A 16,661-nucleotide genomic window follows, 5' to 3' on the forward strand; every position below is an offset into this window, starting at 1 on the left:
AAGTACCTTTCTTGCGTATGCCTTCTGGCATAGTGTGATTCCCTTCGGCTTTTGATGTATCTAAACTTTAAGGTAGTAACTCAATAGCCCTAAACTATTCATCCTGAAAAGCTCTTTCATTTGTAGCTTGAACATTGCAATCACTTCTTCATCTGCTTCGGTTATCAATAGGTCGTCAACATGATGCCAACTAGTAGACAATCCCTTTCTTGACCTCGCTTGTACATTACATGCTCTACTAGGGCTTTCTCAAATCGAAGATAAATTAAGTTCTGATCAAGTTTGATGTTCCACACCTGAGGACCTCGTCGTAGCTCGTACAAGACTTTGTGTAGCTTCAATACCTTGTGTTTTTCTTCCTTTTTGATGAATCCCGATGCTTGGTTCACATAAACTTCTCTTTCCAAATCCCCATCCAAAAACACGGATTTTACATCCATATGGTGTATTTTTTTATGATTCCTGTATCGCGAGAGCTATGAGTAATCTCACCAATTCCATCCTTGTAATGGGAATGAACAATTCTCCCATTTTTTGGCTACTAGGCCCAATTTTTTGCTTCACACATCTTTTGGTATCTTTCTTGATCTTTAATACCCACTTGATCTCGGTGATGGCACCTTTTAGGTGGCACCTAGCCCGTGTGGCGTCGGGCACCGAAACAAAGGCCATTTGCGTCTCCATGACCAACCACGGATCTGAGAAGTAGGCACGGTGTGGCTACCACGCTAGGCTTCAGGCTTCGCTTCAAACGGAGCCGGCTGTCCCAGCCCTCGCGACGAGGCGACCACGACAGCTTGCGACACGTACAAGGCTTCAATAGCCTACGAGGCGTCGTCGAAGGAATCCCTCCCTACCTGCATAGCCAAGAAGCGGCGGAGGAGGATGGTCAAGGGGATGGCAAAAGATCAAAGTCAGGTGGTACGTGCCATGGCTGGGCCGCCCTCCAAGGAGGAGAAAGACAAGGACGGGGGCAACTCCGATAGTGAGCATATCGGCCTCCATCCGTTTTGAGTCTTCGATCATTACTAACGCAAGGACGGGGGCAACTCCGATAGTGAGCATATCGGCCTCCATCCGTTTTGAGTCTTCGATCATTACTAACGCAAGGACGACGGGAAGGGCAAAGGCAAAGGCAAGGCCGGTCGTGGCATGAACTTATCCGGTCATCGTTTCATTCGTAATTTGTAGAGCATGTCAATCTTTTTGTAGTTCGATGACATGTGTCTTGGTACGTACGGTGTTGTATGAGCTAATATGGATTTTGAGTATTTAGTTTAGATGCATCTGATTGTGGAGAAGCAATTTTATATGGTTGTAGATCCTCTCAACTCCACGTGCAACAACCTTTGTATATATGCTACTAACATGGCCACTACGGCTTTGTCTCATGTGAATTTTATACACGTTGATTCCACACACGAAACCGCTGGCTCACCCCCTGCTTCCCCGACACAAGCTGCCGATTTAGCACCGCCGATTCCATTTTTTTCTTTAAGTTTTTCTAAGACATTTTTTTCTTTGGGTAGACACTGCCGGTTCCGATATTTCCTACTCCCTTCGTCTGAAAATACTTGTTCTAAAAATAAATATAATGAATGTATCTATAACTAAAATAAGTCTAGATTCATTCATTTCTAGGATAAGTATTTTCGAACGGATGAAGTATTTAGCACTGTAGTTCCTTTTTATTTGTAATTTGCAAACTGGCGTCTGCAGCTCTTAGTGTTAGACCGACCCATTTACTTCTCTTTCAAGTGGCACCCCCCCTTATCAGATAACCTCAACGCCAAAAAGAAAAATTGATAGAAAGGGAAAAAAAAGGCCTGTGTTAAAAAAGCCAACCAGTAGCGGCTTTGGATTGGCTCCACCGTAACTGTAAGGTCCATAATTAGGGTAAACATGGGATTAGTCGCCGCCGCCGTTCCAACTGCCTCTTGCCCTTCTCGCGGCTCGCCCATTGCCCTGCTCCCAAGAGTCCTGCTCGACTCAAGCGTGCTGGCTGCTGCTCTCAAACTCTGCTCGGCTGCCTATCTGATTCAGTCATTCAGATATTAGCATTCCATGTTCAGCTATGTGGCTGCTGCCTGTTGCACTTGTCAATTCTTCCCTTTCCTCTTCAATCAAGTAATCAGCGAACCAGCAAGTGGATCCTCATCCTTTATCAGTGTAATTTGTGAGTCTTCCCGCTCCAGATTTTGTTTTGTTTTCGTAATTTGGTTCGCATGTCCGCAATTATTATGATAATGATGTACCGTGTGACACACGTCAGTTCTTATTTTTATGGCACAAATTACCTATTATCTTGTACAGATTATTTGTCATTGCATGATAATTTTCATAGAAAAGAAATTAGCAGCTAAGATATCTTCTAATAAAATTGTTAATATTTTTTATCTTATTGGCAATCATAGAGGCCACTTTAAATTAATAGAAATGTAATGATATTTTTATGTCTATTCAAAAAAAACCTTGTTCTACATGATTATTTTTGTATTGGATTTTTTTTACTTGGCTCGGCTTACCCCCCCCCCCCCCCCAATATCCAAATCCTGGCTCCGCCACTGCCTCTTTCGTTCTATTTAATAGAAACTAAATAAATCTGTGCGCTATAGGAATCAAACTCAAAACCTCTGCATTCCAAGAGGATAGGTACCTGCTTCGTGTATACATACTTTGTATACCTTTTACTCATTCCACGGTTTCCCAGTTTGCAATATTTTTTCATTTTTTCCTTTTTCATTTTTTCTTCTTCCTTTTACTTTTCTTTCTTTTTCAAATTTTGTTTTCTTAAATGCACCAATTTCCCCCCAAGAAATGACGAACTTCGCTTGAATTCGATGAGCTGTTCTTTAAGAATGATTAACTTTTTTCTCCAATTTGATGGACTTTTTTCAAAATTGGTGAACTTTTTTCAAATCTGATGAAGTTTTTTTTAAATATGGTGAACATTTCTTCACAATTGATGAACTTCTTATGAAAATTTAATGACCTTTCTTCATATTTGATGAACTTTTTTTTGGAGTTCAATGAACCTTGTTTTAAAAATGCATGAAAATTTTCATTATCAGTGAACGTTTTTCAAATCCGATGAACTTATTAAGGTTTATGAACTTTTTCTAACAAACATGTACATTTTTCCAAAATCCATTACAAAATTTCAATTCCTGTTTTTCACGATTTGTTTCGTTCTGCTTTTCTAATGGGAGTTTCCATCGCGCCTGCCGCGCCCAATAGGAGGGAAAACCCTATTCTTCACTCTGTGCGAAGCGGTATCGAGCCTTCTCACAGGCGATGGTCTGGCTATTTAGTGGGGTTGCCGCGGCTGGTTTTGAAAACTTTTTAGGTTCCCAGCTGGTTTTCCGGTTTTGAGAAAATTTTAGAAGGTTCGTTGAACCGGTTTTTTCATTTTTATTTTTCTTTCATCTTTTCTGTATCTTTTTTATTCCAAAACTAGAAAATTATTCTGTTTTTTATTCCAAAAATGTTTTCTGTATCCTTTTTCTGTTTTTGATTTCAAAAATGTTCTAGACTTTCAAAAAATGTTTACGATTTTCAAAAATTATTCTTCAAACTAGAAAATTGTTTTTGTTTTTCTAAAATGTTCTATATTTCCCAAAAATATTTTGAATTTGTAAAATGGATTGAATTTCTCAAAATTGTTCTTCAAATTCGAAAAAAGGTTTGAAACTTTTCTTGATTTAAAGATTTGTTCTTTATTTAAAAATTCTTGAAAAATGTATATAAAATTGTTCGTTTTTTCAAATTTGTTCATGATTTATCAAAATGTTCTTAGTTTCAAAATTTGTTCTCGAGATTCAAAAAATGTTCGTGCTTTAATAATTTGTTCGCGCATTCAAATTTGTTTTCCATTTAAAAAAATATTCAAAATTGTTCAGGGTTTTTCAAAATTGTTCTTCCTTTCAAAATTTTATTCTTAAGATTCAAAAAATGTTCGTGCTTCCAAATTTGTTCACGATTTTTTAAAATTGTTCTCGGTTTCAAATTTTGTTCTCAAGACTCCAAAAATGTACATCATTTAAAAAAAATCCATGTTTCCATATTTGTTCGGGTTTTTCAAAATTGTTCTCAGTTTCATAATTTTCTTCTCAATATTCAAAAAATGTTCGTGCTGTAAAACAATGTTCGTTCAAAATTTGTTCAGGATTTTTCAAAAATGTTCTTGGTTTCAAAAAAAATTCTCAGGATTCAAAACTGTTTGTGGTTTAAAAATTTGTTCGTGCTTTCAAATTTGTTTGGGATTTTTCAAAATTTGATTATCAAGATTCAAAAAATGTTTGTGTTTTCAAAAAAAAAAACAATCATGCTTCCAAATTTGGTCATGATTTTTGAAAATTGTTCTCGGTTTCAAAATTTATTCTCAAGATTTAAAAACTGTTTGTGCTTTAAAAAAAATCGCGCTTTCATATTTGTTCTCGGTTTTAAAAATTGTTCATGTTTCAAAATTTCTTCAGGAGTTTCAAAAAATGTTTGTGTTTTCAAATTTTGTTCATGAATTACAGAATTTGTGCATGGTTCCAAATTTTATTTGAGAATTTACGGAAACATGTTCCCTCTTCTAAAAAATGTTCCTAATTTCGAAAATGTGTTTGCGTTTCACTGAGCATTCCATCTTTTGGAGAAAAATGCTTGCAAATTTCCTAAACTAACTCGGATCTGCACGGTGTGTTTGTTCTTTAAGACTGATGCTCCCATTTTGAATAGATATGAGTCCTAGCTCATGTGGTAGTAACACTTCGTGAAAAGCATTCAAACCTGTGTCCAAATCCCCGTGGTTGCAATACTTTTTTGAGCTAGGTACACGTCGAATATCGATCGTTGTCTTCATGGGCCGGCCAGTCGCAAACTCGCCTGTGCGAAACGGTGACTCCTTGCCGCAGAGAGCTCCCGCCGGTTCCTGGACTTCGGTGCGGTGCAAGCCGGCATCAGGCCGCTGCTTCTGCTTCTAGACGTAGCAGGCCCTGACAGAAGCTGCTTCTTTGTTGGCTTTCTTATATACCGTTTTTTGTACTTGTATGTAGTTAGAGTTTTTTCCCTCTCGTTAGGGTTTCCTTCTCCTGAGCGACTCCGTCACCACCATCGAGTTCTTACCCTTCCCTCCCCCGATCTGTCTTACCCGAGGTTGTTTCGGGCTGATTACGGGGGGATCATGTATCCCTGCCTGGCCTTTATCGACATCGGTAGTGGCGAGGGGAGTTCTGGGTATCGATTTCCATCTCGGGCTAGGGTTCACGATGGCAGTACTGGGGGAAGAAGACGCTGAGGTGTCTAGATCTTCGTCCGTCGTGGATGTAGAGCAACTCATGGCAGAACTAGGGCTTCGAGAAGAAGACCTAGATGATATTGTTTTTTATGAGAAGGAAGCTCCACCTGAGGCGGCAAGATGGATGGCAGTCTGTAGGGTTCATATCACCAAACCCTATAGCTAGTACTGGGTTTTCAAGAACATGCGATCAACTTGGGATCTTGCGCATGATATGAAGTTCTGTCCCTTGAAGGAAAATCGCTAAACTCTGCAGTTTTTCTACCTTGGCGATTGGGAACGGGTGATGAACGATGGACCTTGGAACTTTAGGGGCAACACAATGATACTGGAGCCTTATGATGGAATCACCAAGCCCACTATATATGGTCAACCTGGACTACATAAATATTTGGGTACAGATCCATGATGTGTTGGATCTGTATGCCCATCTTGTACCTGCGCTAGCTGCGAAGGTTGGCGAGGTTCTGTATAGTGAACCCTTGACACAAGACTTTGCCGGCAACTTCTAGAGAGTGTGGGTGAGAATCGATGTGCATAAACCTCTAAAGAATGCGGCGTCTATGATCCATGACTCTAAGATGCAGATTTATCGGGAAATGTATGAACGTTTACCAGATTGGTGTGTTGTCTGTGGCCACCTTGGGCATGTCTACAAGGAGCACGGCGATGGGGTGCTTCCGCCGTCTTCTCTATACTTGAAGGATCTCCGTGCAAGTTGGGAGATGAGGATAGGGACAGGCCCACGAGGAGGGCGTGGACGTGGCAGAAGGGGTGGCCGTCGCGGTGATGGCACGGCTGGCCGGGCACAGGTGCCAACAAGCAATGCGGCTGAGGAAGACATAGATCCCGATGCAGTGATGGTTGAGGCTGATGACAACAGGAAAAGGTCGTCCGATCAGCGAACTCCTTCTAGTGGACCGGCTCTTCCTACGCCTCAGTAAGCTTTGTTGGCGTTACCCTCCGAGTACATCGGTTCTAGAGAGCCCATCCTCTAAGCAAGATCAAAAGAGGTTGCGAACCAATACAAAAAAGAGCAGAGATAAGAAGGGAACTACTCTCAACAAACCCAATGATCCAAAATCGGCGTCCTCTCGCGTGGAGGATCGCTTGGCACAATGAATCTACTATGTTGGAATTGTTGCGGTGCGGGCAAAGCTGCGACAATTTGAGAGCTTTGTGATTTAGCGAAGCAATTTGCCCGACAGTGCTATGTATAGTGGAAACACAAATCTCAAAATCACGTGTCGAAATTCTTGCTGGTTCTTTAGGTTTTAATCATGCTTATGAAGTCACTAGTGTTGGCCACAATGGCGGTATTAGTTTGTTTTGGAATGATGGAATACAATTTGATGTGTTTGGTTACTCGGATTACCATGTTGATGCAAGAGTGTCTGCCCCGAATCAGGAAGAATGGCGCCTCACTTGCGTATACGGTGAAGCACAAGTGGCGGACAAATATAAGACTTGGGACCTTCTCAAGTCTCTTGTGTTCGCGAGCTCTCTACCATGTCTATGCATTGGAGACTTCAACGAAGTTCTTCATCCTCACGAACACGTACGAGCTGGACAACGGAGACAATCGAAAATCCAAGGGTTTCGGGATGCCATTGATGTTTGTGCACTTACTGATCTTGGATACCACGTGAAACAATGGACGTTTGAGAAGAAGACAACAGGTGGCGGTTACTGCCGGGTACGTCTGGAACGTTCCTTGGCCAATACGGATTGGACCACGGTTTTCCCACATGCGATACTAAGCCACAAAATCGGGGCGTCATCGGATCACTGCCCGATGAGGCTGCAATTGGAGCCTACCACCCCGGCGCAAGCATCATCGAAATTGTTCCATTATGAGGTATACTGGGAGAGGCATGAGGACTTCGGCACAATGAAATTGTTCCATTAAATTGCTGGCGTGGCACTAGTGTAGAAAAGCCTAGCTATGGCGTGGCAAAAAGAGACCTGCTGGCGTGGACACCCGACGTCATCAATATGGCGCCACTGTTAGAATATAGTGGTGGTGTTGGAGACGATGCTAACAGTATTTTGAATACCTATAACATTGTACAGAGTTGCACGCTGACACTGTCATATTTAGCTAATAAAAAATACTACCAGCTTCACAAACTATATGTTTCAGCAATTCATAAAAGATCCTAGCAGCTTCATCTGCTAAACCTGTCAGCAATTCACAAAATATAGTACCGACTAGCTTCACAAAGTAAACATAGTATACCAAATTCATAAAATAGAAGTAGCAACTTTTCACATGTATCTATCTTCCCCTCTCGACAATAACTAGTTTCCTCTAAGAACTAACTTAAGCTCATGGAGCTTATTCCTATTCATCTGCCCCTCCATGAGATAATGGGATTTCTCCGTATTCAGCTTAGTATTTTCCTTCTTCAGGACTTGTATTTCCTTCTTGAGCTTGCTTATCTCGAGGTTCAACGAGTCGACCTGACGTTCGAAATTGAAAATTTGGTGGCAGACAATTGCATTGTCGTCGATAATCTTGCCATTCTCCTTCTGCAGGCAGTCATTCAACTCCTGCAGGGCCTTGATGGTAGACTGGCATGACACGATCAACTCGTGGTTGAGTACATCCACGTCACGTGTCTCCTACAGAATGGGTGCTGGAGAAGGTGGACCAGCTGGTACATATGCCTGGCAAAGATTTCAAATCAATAATTAATTAATGGTTAGATATATGGATGTTTAGAGTGCTAGCTTATGCATGTTTTTTGTAATCGTCATTACCTGGTTGATGCTCACGTCGCCTTTATCAGAGCCATACCCCGACCAATGGTGTTTGACAAACTAGAGTTCGTCCTGCATTTGGCTAGATTCCGTCATGCCGTTTGGCTAGAGAATGAAGGACACATTGGGGTATTTAATTAATATGCATGAAAAGAACAAGTATCTACCACTGAGGGGGCGCCCGACTTACTGCGGAGGTGCTCGATGGCGTCGGGCAGAGGCGGCGGTGGCATCGAGCGGGGCGGCGATAACATCGGACGGCACAACGGCAGGGGTCGAAAGGAGGATGAGGTGGAGTTGGGATTGAGAGGATAACGAAAGGACAATAAAATTCTTTACCGCGTCGGCTGAGAGCGGTTAAAACCGACTAGTACTGGGGTGGGCCTAATGAGCCTAATGTGCAAAGCTGGGCCTAATTTGACAACACCAGCGCTAAGCAAATAGCTAGGACGTGCGAATTTAATCGACGTCGACACTGTATAAAAATATTAGTATTGGCATTGGTAAGAAATGGCGTGCCATAAATAAGAGTTCTGTCTAGTAATTTGTCCACTAGTGTGGGATAGTTTCGAGCCACAACATTCATCCGGAAGCCACCGCGCCATCCACCACATATCACCGGCTGCTTTGCATATGAATCGAGCATTACTGGCATATATTTCTTCTGTTCTAAAATAAGCGTGTTAAGCTTAGTATAACTTTGTACTAAGTTAGTATAAAGTTGAGACAATTATTTTAAGACGAATGGAGTATATGTCATCGTTTGGTGGATGGTAAAGTGGTCAGATGACGCATGCGGCAGTAACGTGGACGATGGCAGCTCCATGAAGTTAAGCATAATGGTACATGCATGGCCTTAGTTTGGCTCAGCCAGCAGCATCCTACTATTTCCTTTTGGTAAAGCCTGATTTGATATATAGTAGTAGAAAACATCCTTGTGGCCAATGCTTTCTTGTAAATGAAGTTAAGCATAATTCTGGTGTAATTAATTTCATTTGCACCTAACGTTGTGCCTAACTCTAGGGGGCAAGACAAGTGACACCGTCCTAGAGTCCATCATGCAGTTTGGCTAAAGATAAAGGCCACATTGGGAGTGTTTGATTAATATGCATGAAAAGAAGAAGTATCTACTGCAGGGGGCGTTGGACTTACTGTGGAGGTGCTCGGGGGCATCGGGTGGAGGCGGCAGCGGCGTCACGGCGGCGGCGACGTCGGGCGGCGCAACAGCAAGGATCGAAAGGAGAATGGGGTGAAGTTGGGTCGAGAGAAGAACGAAAGGACGATAGGTCTTTTAATGCGTCGGCCGGAAGTGGTTAAAACCGATTAGTGTTGGCATGTCTCTAATAGGTCTAACGTACAACGCCGGGCCTAATTTGGCAACGTCAGAAATAAGCAAATAGCTCGGACGTGTGAATTTGACAGACATCGACATTGTTTAAAAGTATTAATGCCAGCGTTGATGATAAATGATACGCTATAAAAAAAGTTCTGGCTAATCATTTCTTCACTAGTGTGGGATAGTTTCATCTCTCACAAGTGTTTTACGAAAATCCGCATCCGTGAACCACATCATTCATCTGGAAGCCACCGCCATCTCAGGGTGGACACGGTCCGGGCCGGTCCGGTCCCGGTCCGAGCTGTCGTTTGGACCGGCCGCTAGTGGTCCAGAACGGACCGGACCGAGTAATGCAGCGGTCCTGATTTCAAGGACCGGACCGACGGACCTGAAGCTTGGTCCGGACCGACGGTCCTCACGGTCCGTCGACATCCAGTGACTGCCATGTGGGCCCAGCATGTCGGAGCGGTGGTCGGAGAAGCAAGATGGTGGTCGGAGCCGGAGAAGACGAACCTGATGTGCGACAGCACGGCGGCGTGAGGGAGAGAGACGGAGCGGCACGTCCGCACGGGGGAGAGGAGGAGTAGCCGCGCAAGGGAGCGACGGCCCGATACAGAGGCACGGCGGCGCGAGGGAGAGGGACGGTGGAGAGAGGAAGCAGCATGCACAACGCCATGGCCATGGACAAAGACGGCGGCGGCACTACCAGGTCAAGATGGTTGCTCGCTAGATCACGAACGCACACACGATCTATATGGGATGGACTGTTGGGCTCTCGTGATTAGTTGTATTGGGCTGAGCGTTCGGTCCTCCGAACCGGACCGAGCTAAGATCGGACCGGACCGGTCGATTGTCGGACCGAAATACCCAGCTCGGACCGACTAGTTTCCTAGCGGGCTGGGACCGAGCGGTCCGGTCCTGATCGGTCCACGAGCGGGCCTAAAGCCCGCTCGATATGTCCAGGCTGACGGCCATCCACCACCTATCACCGGCTGTTTTGCATTTGAATCGAGCATTACTGCCATATGTCATCGTTTGGTGGATGGTAAAGTGGTCAGATGACGTATCAAAGATGACGCATGTGGTAGCAACGTGGATGAACTAGCTGTAGCATTTTTTTTAGTAAAGGAGGTCAAACCACCGGCCTCTGCATCAATTGATGCATGCGGCCATCTTATTAATTATTTCACAAAGGTCTAACAAGATTATACATCAATCCACCCAAAGCCACCACTCACATCTACAAACTCGATAATATGGAGTGCTCTCACTCCACATATCTAAGACCGGTGTTGTTTCCAATCCATCCACATAACGTATCGGGAACAACAACCGGTGCAGCACACCTAAAACGCACACCTCACGCACACGTTTTACCAGCCGCCATCATCCTCGAACCACTGACCCATCTTCAGGAAAGAGATCCACATCAACCTTGCCAGTCCAATCATCCTTCGACGCCACCAGGGCGCCCAACGGCGCCACCGCCCTGCGCACATCCGTCCAGATGCAAAGAATCCGGAAGATCTATCGTGCGTAGCACCTGCCAACCAGGCATGACTCAGCGTAGCACCTATCGGCCAGACCTGACTTGACAGCTTCACAGAAATTCCGTGCAAGACGAAGCCGCACCACCTCCTGCCTCAGTCTGCCAGCGCTGCTCCACAAACGATGCTCCCATGAGAGAAACGGCACCGCAGTACCGCCATCGTCCGATCTGGAAGACCAGATCCTAGGGTTTCCCCCGAAGCAGTGCCCACGACCAGCAACCGTTCAGGACCCACACAGTGCCCACCACCACTCAGCCCTCAAGGCGACGCCTTCAGGAAGGTCACGACGTCAAGGACGCCGCCGCCGCCCACCGAAGTTAGGGTTTTCACCCGAGAGGCAAGGAAGGGGAGCAGAGGAGCAGATGTATACCGACGTCTCCAAAAAGAATAACGGCGCCCTTGAGCGTCGTTGGCGGCATGGCGGGCCTGGGCGAACCGAGGGGTTTCCCCCAATCCGAATCTCCTCCACCGGCTTCACCCGCAGGAAGGGCCCCGGCAACCACGTCGGCACCGTCAATCCGCAGGAGAGAGGCCCACAGATCAGGACCTGGGGGGCGCACGTGGCGGTGCGAGCAGCGGCCGACGAAGGGGAACAACACACTTCTACAACGACGCTTCCAAGAAAGATAGCGGCACCCGCGGGCGTCGCCGTCGCGACTCCGATGAAGACCGGAGCAAGGATTTCTCCCGGAGCTGCGCTGGATATCCACCGTCACCGACCGCTGAGCATGGCCGCCACGCACCATCACAACCCCAGCCAAGGCCACTGCACCGCGCGGCCTGGACATTGCTCGTGCCCAACCGACCAACGCAGTCGCGCCCGGCTGCCGCTCCCTACCACCAGGGCCGAGTGCCCCGCCAGATCCGGCCATGGAGCCCCGGATCCGCCCTCCGTCGCCGCCGATTGGCGAGATCACACCGGATCCCGCAACCGTCGACGCGGGGCGCCGTCGTCAGAGCCCGAGGGCCGACGCGAGGGGCCCCGCGGCCGCCATCCCCGGGGCGCGCGCGGCTTCGCCGGCGTCCCCTCCGGCAGCGGCGAAGCGGGAGTGGGGGCGGAGAGGGGGTCCGGTGACGGCGCGGTGCGTGTCTCCAGATTCGTTGGATCCTGCTGCCGCGACAAGACTCTCCCCTGACGGCGGCAAGGGTTTGGACGGGGTGGCGCGGGGGCACGGGTGGGGCGAGCCGTGAGATCCCAATGCCCGGCGCTGGACGGGAGGAGGAGGGGGCGGGCGAGTGGGCTCCCTCCGGCGGCGGGCGAGGTCTCCTCGAGCCGAGGAGGAGGGCGTCAAAAACGCTACCTGGTAATGTTTACCAGCAACTCCTTCAGATGTGGCGCCTTGCGCCGTTGCCGTCTTCTCTTGCCACAACGATGATCTGATCAAAGGCTGCTCTTTCAGCTGATTATCAATCGGTTAGCAAGGAGTAGTAGCAAGAAGTACCTCCTAGCTGTAGCATTGTGTTAATTAATTATAAAAGGGCAGTAGCGATGCCAGCTCCACGAAGTTAAGCATAATGGTACATGGCCTTACAACATCTTTAAAAGACCCGTAAAATGCCAATCCGCATAAGGCGTTTCGTGGATACCCGCATAATGGTATCCATGAAGTTACGCATAGGGGGGGGGGGGGGGGGGGTGCGGATCTCGCAGCAGCGTGGCCGAGGTCGATGTACCAAAATGAACGAGCTCACGGTTGAGGACGACGCAGTGGAGGAGCTCAACCATCATCGTCGGAGCTGACGAGGTCGGTGAACTTTGCCTTTTCCTCCTCGTGGATGCGCCGCCGCTCGTCGTCCTTGTCCTTCGCGACGAGGTTGGCCGCGACCGCGTGCTTGAACAGGAGGTCTTCGAGCTCCTCGTCCTGGCGACGGCGCTCCGCCTCCTCGTGCAAGCTCCGTTTGGCAATGGCGGCCTCGACCGTGTCGACGTCGTCGCTGACGTAATCTTCAGGCCCGACCACGCCTCGGCATGGATCTCCTCCGGATCCTGCTTGACGGCGATGAGCTCGCGGTCCTCTAGCTCATCCGCCCACTCCCTCTTCACGGGGAGAAGCGCCGCGCCGGACGCCCCCCCCACCCACACACACATATGGCGGAGGAAGAGCCCATGACCGAGTATCAGCCCGCGGCCGAGGAGGGCGTTAGCCAGTGTCGGCGGTCGTACTCCTCCATCTCGCGATGGAGGAGGCTTGACGACGGCTTGAGGCCTTGGTTTGTCCACCTCCACGCCACACACTTCCTCACGCCGTCCGTGCGGACGCGCCGCTCGCGCTTGGGGTCGCCGCCCCCATCGGAGTTGCGGCCGGAGCTCGACATACGGCCCCACATGGCGTTTGGATGCGGAAGAGGACTCACCGGCGACGAGAAATGCGAGGGAGAGAGTGAGGAATCGCGGCAAAATGCGGCGGCGGAAGGGGGATAGAGTTTCGACCTGTATCTGCTGTGCAAACCCGTAAATATACGACTTCGGGGGTGAGGCTTGCGGGCCGCGGTAAAAAAAATTACGGGACGGACGAGTATACAGGTTTTGTTCTAACTAGAAAATTGAGCCGAGCTCGTATATTCGTCAGAATTATGCGGGTTCGTGTATTATGCGGGATGTGGTAGAGATGCTTTTAGTTTGGCTCAGCCAGCAGCATCCTACTATTTCCTTTTGGTAAAGCCTGATTTGATAGTGCCTAACCCTAGGGGGCCGGCAAGGCAAGTGACACCTTGCTATAATAATTGATTATGTATGTCATGTCCCTAGCTATAAGGCAGGCCTACGTAAGTAAGGTATAATCCGGCCCGTGATATGATAATGCAGCAAGAAAGGAACATGGATGCATGAGAAAGAAAACCAGCTCTGTTAAGTCTTCCCCTACATATACACAAGATCGCTCCGAATTCAGTAGCACAAATTAAGCGCGTGTAGCTAGCTAATATAAGCAGCTACTAGGTAGACACTCCAGTTGGTTGCAGGATGTCGTCGTCGTCGTCGTGGGTTGTGGATGTCGACTACGCTGAGCCGCAGGCGCACGTGGAGGTGGAGAGATGGGTGGTGGACATGGAGAAGAAGGTGGAGGACGCGGAGCCGCGGGCCAAGGTGGAGAGATGGCCCAAGCACTGCATCTTCCGCGTCCCATCGCGCTTCAAGAGCAAGATGGTGGATGGAATGTATGTAATCTCCAGGCCATCCACCACCCACATCGATCGTAGTACGAAATCTCCGCTTTTCTACTTCTCTTTTCTTTACATGAGCACATGCATGAAATGGGAATGTGCAGGGCGAGCAGCGTATTCAAGCCGCAGACGGTGTCTCTCGGTCCATTCCACCACGACGACAAGGACCTGAAACCCATGGAGGAGCACAAGCTGAGGGCCGTCCGTCACCTCCTCCGTCGGGACCATGGCGGTGGGTGCGGCAAGCTGACGCTTCGCGGGCTCGTCGCCGCCGTGGAGAAGGTGGGCGACGAGCTGGAGGACTCCTACATGGACCTTGGCGACGAGTGGCGGGGCAAGGAGAACAGGGGCAAGTTCCTTGAGATGATGATCACGGACGGCTGCTTCCTGCTGGAGGTGATGAGGACCACCATAGCCATTGGTGGGAAGGGGTACGTTCCCAAGGACTACGAGCATGGTGACCCCGTCTTCAGCTGGCACGGCATCCAGCACATCGGCCCATTCGTCCAACGCGACATGCTCCTGGTGGAGAACCAGTTGCCGCTGAGGTTGCTCGACAAGATCATCGCAGTGGAGGAAGGCACATCTCCGGTACGTACTGACTGACTGTCTTAATTAAATCGTATCGTATACTCCTATATCGCATCCTTGACACCACCACCACCTCAACTCACTCCTTGATGCATGCATGCATGCAGAGCGCGGGTTCCATAAACTCCATGGTGCTCAAGTTCCTGGGAAGGGAAGATGTCCCGGAAGGGACCGGGCTGGGACTCCATCCGCTCGACATCTACCGAACCAGCCGGCTGATCAAGGGCACAAGAATTATTAAGATGAAGAATAACGGGAAGGTTCTTCACAGGGACAGGGGCGTGGAGGAGGAGACGATGTCAGCGGCAGCGGCAACGGATCAGGTTCGCCCGCAGAAAGTGAAAGTGGTTCCCCGATCGGCGTGGAAGCTGTCGGAGGCAGGGATCCGATTCGTGCCCAACAAGACAGGCTGCCTCGACGATATCCACCTCAAGAACGGGAGGCTGCACAACGGGACGCTCTACATGCCCAAGGTCCACATGGACGATTCCACCGCCTACAGGATCCACAACATGATGGCGTTCGAGGCCATGCACGTCGGCACCGGCAACGACGTGACTGCCTACGTGCTGTTCCTCAAGGACCTCATCAACTCCGCCGACGACGTGCGCCTACTGGAGAGGAAGGGGATCCTGGAGCACGACCTCGCCGCCGACGACGATGCGGTGGTGAGGCTCTTCAACAGCCTCACCAGAGACGTGTCCAAGAATTGGAAGAGCCATTTGTGCCAGGTGCGCGACGACATGGAGCAGCACTACCGCAGCAACCATCTGCGTGTGTTTCTATATGAGGCATGGTCAAACCTCAAGAGCAAATACTTCAGGAGCCCCTGGACATTCCTCGCCCTTGTCACCGCCATCTTGCTCGTCGTCGGAGATATCGTGCAGGCAATGTATGCAGTCATGTCCTATGATCCTAAGCCCAAGATGCATTAATAACCAGCAAAATGTTTCTCCTTTTTTTTTTTTTTTTTTGCAAAGAATAAAATCCCGCTTGTGTGTGCGTGTGTGTGTGTGTTAGGCAGGTGATCGCGGGACTAGTTTCATTGATGGTAACAAGAGGTGGGAATGTGGACTGCTACCTTCTTCTCATTGTTAACTATTACGACAATTATATATATGTGGGACAAAATGTTGCACAAAAAGCACCAGGTACTCAGCGAAACTGAGTGCAAGCTAAAGCTCATTGCAATCACGAATGATCACGATGGGGAGTTCAACCCCACCAAGTTTAGCCTTCGTGAGTCCATCGCCATCATCGCATCCGCCGACTCTTGCCACCCGTCCCCCAAATCCCCCGTAAAGAAATAATAAAAAGGAATCGAACGTCGTGATGGTTCGACTTCCTCATGACCCTATCGATCGATGCATCCTCACACCCAAGTCCCCCGCTCCCTCCCACTATCACATCTCCACTAAGCTCACTACGACACTATCGTGACACCCAACTCACGTACAAGCATGCACAGCGTATGCTAAAAGTTGTGCTACATTTCGCGTGCCTGCGCGCCCGCTTGTGTGTGTGTGTGTGTTAGGCAGGTGATCGAAGGACTACTTTCATTGATGGTAACAAGAGGTGGGAATGCGGACTGCTACCTTCTCTTATCATTGTTAACTATTACGACAACTAGTAGAATGCCCGTGCATTGTCACGGGCTCTTGAAATATTTTATGAGTTATATAAAGACAATGCATGTTAATTATCACAGATAGGAACAATATAACACATGCACAATTGCTTAACATTTAAAGTTCACTTCATTTGCAATGTAAATTGATAATGAAAGACAGATTGACAACGTGTACGTGTGAAAATTTAAGAGATGGTCCAACTAAAAATCCATTACAAATTATTAAGATCTACTTAATGGGCTTAATACATTCTCGCACAATATCAGAAAGGTTGTCTCTAGTTCATTCCCACGATGTTTTAGCAAGTATAATAAAAAATGATTCCTCAACTCATATCCATCCTG

General features: G+C 48.0%; 1 protein-coding gene across 1 annotated transcript; it reads left to right on the forward strand.

The window, feature by feature from the left end:
• Positions 1-13,826: 13,826 nt before the first annotated feature.
• LOC123431367 (UPF0481 protein At3g47200-like) lies at positions 13,827-15,633 on the forward strand. Its single transcript, XM_045115175.1, has 3 exons — positions 13,827-14,089; positions 14,200-14,686; positions 14,794-15,633. The coding sequence occupies exons 1-3, from the start codon at positions 13,896-13,898 to the stop codon at positions 15,619-15,621; spliced, it is 1,509 nt and encodes a 502-aa protein (XP_044971110.1). The 5' UTR covers positions 13,827-13,895; the 3' UTR covers positions 15,622-15,633.
• The last annotated feature ends 1,028 nt before the right edge of the window (positions 15,634-16,661 follow it).

Source organism: Hordeum vulgare, chromosome 2H, assembly GCF_904849725.1.
Source record: "Hordeum vulgare subsp. vulgare chromosome 2H, MorexV3_pseudomolecules_assembly, whole genome shotgun sequence".
Taxonomy (NCBI): domain Eukaryota; kingdom Viridiplantae; phylum Streptophyta; class Magnoliopsida; order Poales; family Poaceae; genus Hordeum; species Hordeum vulgare.

Coding starts and splice junctions, on each gene's coding strand:
- LOC123431367 (XM_045115175.1), top strand. CDS start 13,896: ATGTCGTCGTCGTCGTCGTGGGTTGTGGATGTCGACTACGCTGAGCCG. Junction 14,090..14,199: donor AGCAAGATGGTGGATGGAAT/GTATGTAATCTC, acceptor GGGAATGTGCAG/GGCGAGCAGCGTATTCAAGC. Junction 14,687..14,793: donor TGGAGGAAGGCACATCTCCG/GTACGTACTGAC, acceptor GCATGCATGCAG/AGCGCGGGTTCCATAAACTC.